Source organism: Brassica napus, chromosome C2 (assembly GCF_020379485.1).
Source record: "Brassica napus cultivar Da-Ae chromosome C2, Da-Ae, whole genome shotgun sequence".
Taxonomy (NCBI): Eukaryota; Viridiplantae; Streptophyta; class Magnoliopsida; order Brassicales; family Brassicaceae; genus Brassica; species Brassica napus.
This window is the reverse complement of record NC_063445.1, coordinates 25,059,250-25,065,249: the sequence shown is the minus strand read 5'-3', so window position 1 is coordinate 25,065,249 and position 6,000 is coordinate 25,059,250. Positions and strand designations below refer to the sequence as shown.

The following is a 6,000-nucleotide window of genomic DNA, read 5'->3' as shown; positions in this document are numbered from 1 at the left end:
GAGGTTCCTGGGCCCGACTTACTTATGTGAAAATACACTGAGGTAGAGAATCCAAGCACTTGATAGGGTTTTACAGGTTGAAGCTGATACAACAAGGTACGTTCAAGTATATGTTCTCTCGTTTATTTGGCTCTTCTTTTTAATATGTTGTCTCATTGGTCTTTTTAAAAATTACCTCAGCTGAAGGTCCATTGCATACTACCTTCCATTCCTCATGATCCAGAAGATGATATCTCCATTGAAGACAAATATAGTGACGAGCTGGAACACTGAAAGATGTAACACAAGAAAGGGTACGACTTACAGCCGATGACTGGGAAAAATAGTGTGTAGACACATTTGAAACATTGGATGCTCTTATTCAATGATGGCAAATAAGGAGACTGGCCAAGCTTCTACTCCGATTGATGAGGATTCAGTAAATGAAAACGTGAACAGATCATCGAGGTAATGGAGGAGAATCTGAAGAGCATGAAGGATGAATGTCATTACTGGAAGAAGAAAACATGGATCTTAGAGCCCGTGTGTCAGAGTTGGAAGGAACAACAATGTTTTTTTCCACTAACTGACACAACAGGTAAATTCTCAAAACATCTTCTTTTACATTTGCATTTTCAAGTATTTTTTGGAAGATCTTGTACATATTCTTGAATGCCTTCCTAATATTTGACAAACAGCGATCCAGTGGGACACCTTTATCTCCAATGTCTCACACGCAACCATCGAGTGAGACGCCTTTATCTCCAATGTCTCAACAGCCTAATTTGACACATGAGGTATGTAACAAATAAATATTGTTGAGTTTTGAAGTAATATTTGGAAGCTTTTGTACTTCTTGAATGCATTCCTGATTTTGCAGGAGACAATGATTGAATCAGCTGCATCTCCAAAGTCTCAACAAAATGAGGTATATGCTCAAAAAATTTTTAGAAAATATTTGGAAATTCTTGTACAAAATCCTGAATGCCTTCCTGATTTTTGCAGGATTACACGCAACCATCGAGTGAGACGCCTTTATCTCCAATGTCTCAACAGCCTAATTTGACACATGTATAACCAATAAATATTGTTGAGTTTTGAAGTAATATTTGGAAACTTTTGTACATATTCTTGAATGCATTCTTGATTTTTGCAGGAGACAATGAATGATCAGATGATGACACTCCTGCCCTTGATACTCAAGTATTCTCTCCTAATCTGACAAAGAGGTATATGCTCAATGATATTGTTTTTTCACAGTTGGAGTTTACAAATTAGTTTTGGGTGATTTTTTTACATATAAAGGCTTTTTCTGATTTTTGACAGAAAGAAACAAGTGAGTCACCTGCTGAGAGGCCATCCAATCCTAATCAAGATGGAAAACCAGATGATGAGGTAATATTTATTCTAGAAATTATAGTTGAATGTATTCATGATGGCCTTTCCTGATATTTTTTTGCAGATTGTGAGAGAGAAATTAACAAGGGAGTCACCTGCTGCTCAGAGTCAAGTTTCGCAGAAAGAAACAGTGGAAATGAATGAGACACTTTCTTCTCCAATAGCTCCAAAGAGTATTGAAACTCCCGTTTATACTCCAAGTCAGACTCAGCGGTACATGGTCAAAAAAAATCTTGGATTTTTAAGTTAATGTTTGGAAGCTTTAGAACGTACTCTGGATTGCCTTCGTGATAATTTTTACAGATTGAGAGAGAGCCATCGGATGACACGCCTCCCTTGATAGTCAAGTTTTCACTCCTAATCTGACAAAAGAGGTATATGCTCAATGACAGTTGGAGTTTACAATTAGTTTTGGGTGATTTACATATATAGACCTTTCTAATTTTTGGCAGAGGGAAACACAAACCTCTACTGATGAGACGCCACCCAAAACTAATCAAGAGAAGGAAAAACAATGATGAGGTAATATTTACTCTAGAAATTTAATTGAATGTATTCATGATGGCCTTTCCTGATATTTTTTGCAGATTGTGATTGAGTCACCTGCTGCTCAGACTCAAGTTTTGCAAAAAGAACACTGGAAATGAATGAGACACCTTCTTCTCCAATATCTCCAAAGAGTATTGAGGCTCAAGTTTTTACTCCAATTCAGAAACAGCAGGTAAATGCTCAAAAAATCTTGGAGATTTCAAGTAATGTTTGGAAGCTTTTGTACGTGTTTTTGATCCCCTTCCTGACTTTTTTTGTTTTTTTTGCAGACGGTAACAGAGGGAACGTATGAGGCTACACAGCCATTGACTGAGATCATTTCAGCAAACAATAAAAAGGTAAGCATAGAAATGTCTTTCATAAGTACAACTTGAATTTTAAATTGTAGAAACTTCTTCATAACTACCTCTTTTATTTTATTGTTATTACAGGAGGATACACATGCTGTGCATCACACACCTTCCTCTCCATTGTCTTCACTAATTGCACTAGTTATTGAAGAAAATAAGAATGCTTTGGTAAGAAGAAATATTTAAAATGTTTATGTAATATTTTTCTATTCAACTAACTCTTACCATTTACTTTTGTCTTATAGAGTGAGACAGAAACTGCGACCCATATTTTTCTCTAAGTGAGGGAGAGGAGACACAATCAAGCAGAAAGAATCAAGCAGAAGAAAATCTCAAGGATACTACAAAACATACAACTGAGCTAGTTTCCACAGATGTTTCGAAGACACAGCCTCTTACACAGCCTCTTACACAGCCTCTTACTCAGCAAAACAGCACCTTCAGACAAGTGAGGGAGAGCAATCCGATGAGACACCATCAGAGCAGAATCAAGCAGAAGAAAATCTCAAGGATACTACAGAACCTACTACTGAGCTAGTTTCCACAGAGCCTACTACTGAACCTACTACTGAGCATGTTTCGAAGATACCGCCTATTACTCAGAAAACAGAGCATCTTCAGACAAGTGCTATAGATTTTTCAGAAACAAACGAGGTATGCATCGAGTATATTGATCTTTAATTATTATTCTAACAATTTGAAACCGCTGATGTTACTGAATCTTCATTTTTCATAGGTTGAAGTAAGCAGGCTTCTAGCTCACTTTCAAATAGGCGCAGAGGTTGAGATTTTGTCTACTGATGACGAAATATGGTATCCAGGAAAGTTGTTGATCTTAAACTGTGTGAAGGACTAGAGGAGCTGACAGTTGAGTACACGACACTCTTCGCAGACCAACATAGACTTCAGAAACTTCAGGATACTATCACGGCTGACAAAATACGTCCTGCAACACCAACTAGTGACCAAAAATCCTTTGAGATGATGGATAAGGTAGAAGTCTTTTACAACAATGGCTGGAGCAGCGGACAAATTAGCATGGTACTTGGTGATAACACATACTCGGTGTGTCTCTATACTTCTATGGAAACTATTCTATTCAAACATTCAGATTTGCGAATTCATAGAGAATGAAAAGATGGAGTCTGGAAGATGGCAGATAAGGTAAATCATAACTTGAATTATACTTCACGTGAATTGCTTGATATACATACATTTTAGTTTCAGGAATGGTTTCCAGAAATTCCGATTGCAACAAATTTGAATAATTTTGCTTGGTGTCTATTGTTTGATTAAAGGTGAAGCCTGATAAGAAAAGGAAAGCTGCTGCCTCATCAAAAATTCAGGAATGGATAATGTTTTCCTAAGAAGGAGCGAGAGGGTGCCTAAACGATCTAGAGACACAAAAACTCCATTCAAGTCTGACAGAAATCCGGCTTTAACTGTAATACCTGAGATTATACCTGCAGTTGATCCGTTTTCAACTCCTGCGGAACATAAGCTTTCAAGCTTCAAAATTGGATGACATTAAGCCCGGCGGCATGCATGAAACGTAAGCATGTTTCTGTCCTTGTCTATATATTCTTATATTTATGTATAAAAGGTTTAGTAATTCCTTTGAATCTTTAATCGACTGCAGGTCCCTATCAATCAATGATAATAAGATAAGGAAATCTTTCTTTCAAAGCATGGAAAATGCAAAAAAGGACCTTAAGAAAGAGGTAATTTCTTTACATATGTTCTTGCCTTGAGCTTTTTTTTAAAAAAAAAATTCAGGAAGGATTTGTTTAGTTTCAGGAATTAGATAGTAACAAAATAGATAATGTTTGCATTTTTTTTTTGCAGCACATTGATGGAGCCTTTGCAATGCTAAATTGCAGAAGAAATGAGAATGCTGCTTGGTTCCACAACTACAAGATTCCAAAGGCGTGCTTCCTACCTATGGAGTTCTTGCATTGCTTGCTCTCTCATGATTTGGCTTACAAGAAAGAAAAGGTCAAAGGTAAAAAGATTTTCAACGATTTATTTAAAGATATTGTAAGAGGGAAGGTATATCCAGAGAAGACATGGGGAGAAGATGTTGATGTTGTGTATGGGATTACTCTTGGAAAAAAAAGCAATGTCTGGATTGGGATGGAAATTCATTTGAAGAAGAAAAGAATCACAGTATATGATTGTTTTCAAAAGGAAAGCAACAACATTGATATTCCTCAAGTGAAAAAGTTGGCAGGTATGTATAAACAATTTGTATTTGATGTATTCAACTGTTTTTTTGGTTTGAAATATTCAACTGATTCTATCTTGATATTGATTTTTAAATATAACAGTGTTGATTTCTGATCTGCTGGTGGAATCTTCTGGTGATGAGGTAGATAAAGTGAAGATGATTCCATTTGAGGTTGAGCAGGCACAAGGTTTACCCAAGACAAAACATCCTTTCAACTGTGGGATATTTCTTGTCAAGATTCTGGAGTGCCAGTCATTGAAGATAGGAGACATGACAAAGATTAATGATGACAATGCATTGGAGCTAAGGAGAACCTTGTCTTGTGAGATCTTCAACCAATTTGTGGATGAGAGCTTTGGGAAATGAGAATGATGCATCAAAACATTTTTTGTTTTAGTTAAGACTCGGTTTTAGTTATGACTGTTTATTTTGTTATGTTGTTGGCGTCTGGTTACATAAGAAAGATTGGAAGGATATCAAGTATTTTTTTTGGGTATCATATATCTTGGAAGGTTAAATAATGTTTCTGGATGGGTTTCCAGAAAAAATTGTAAGCTTAAAATGTGATGTTTACAGACAAAAAAAAAAAAATTTAGATCAAAAAGTCGAACCCAGAGGGAGAGAGTTGCGTATTTGGATGTTTAGCCCTAGTCAAAGAAGAATCATCTGTTAATGGATTACATTTAATTGTATTTAACTCCAAACTGTAACACAAAAAAATTAAATTGATTTGATCATCGAACCCGGGATAAGAGACTTTTGTGTTATGAATGCCTCGGTTAACCGCTGGTCTGAAGAATGATGCATCAAAACATATTGTTTAGTAATCGGTTTTAGTTATGACTGTATTTTGTTATGTTGTTGGCGTCGGTTACATAAGAAGATTGGAAGGTATCAAGTATTTTTTTGGGTATCATTATCTGAAGGTAAATAATGTTTCTGGATGGGTTTCCAAAAAATTGTAAGCTTAAATGTGATGTTTACAGACAAAAAAAAAATTTAGATCCAAAGGATCGACCCAGAGGGAGGAGTTTGCGTATTTGGATGTGTGGGATTTTAGCCACTAGGCAAAGAAGAATCATCTGTTAATGGATTACATTTAATTGTATTTAACTCCAAACTGTACACAAAAAAAAAAAAATGATTTTGAATCCAACCACTATCGAACCCGGATAAGAGACTTTTGTGTTATGAAATGCCTCGGTTTAACCGCTGGTCTGAAGTGAATCATCTGTTAAAGAATATTACATAAGCATACTTAAACCAATTAATATAGGATGGTTTCCAAAACCAATACATTTCGATTGGAAAAAGACAAAACTTGCCGTCTCAACACTCTCGCCGTTTCAAACTTCTCGAATCTCACTCGTCTCTCCGCCTCTCGAATCTCTCTCTCATCTCCATATCTCTCGATCTCCGACGAAAACCCATCTCCAGAACTCTCTCTCTCTCGATTTTTACGCGAGCTCTCTCTATTCTCCGAGAAAAAACCATTTC

General features: G+C 36.2%; 2 protein-coding genes across 2 annotated transcripts in view; both read left to right on the top strand.

Moving 5' to 3' along the window:
- The window catches only part of LOC111211442, a 25,201-nt gene extending 24,056 nt beyond the window's left edge, over positions 1-1,145 (top strand). The window contains exons 6-8 of the mRNA XM_048748881.1: positions 858-907; positions 985-1,025; positions 1,136-1,145. Coding sequence (XP_048604838.1) covers positions 858-907; positions 985-1,025; positions 1,136-1,145 — 101 coding nt within the window. The remainder of the gene's footprint in view (positions 1-857; positions 908-984; positions 1,026-1,135) is intronic.
- A 2,674-nt stretch (positions 1,146-3,819) lies between these two features.
- LOC106451706 lies at positions 3,820-5,002 on the top strand. The gene is made up of 4 exons (XM_013893671.3): positions 3,820-3,828; positions 3,916-3,997; positions 4,122-4,506; positions 4,604-5,002. Exons 2-4 carry the CDS (start codon positions 3,965-3,967, stop codon positions 4,867-4,869), a joined length of 684 nt encoding a protein of 227 aa, XP_013749125.2. The 5' UTR covers positions 3,820-3,828; positions 3,916-3,964; the 3' UTR covers positions 4,870-5,002.
- Positions 5,003-6,000: the final 998 nt, after the last annotated feature.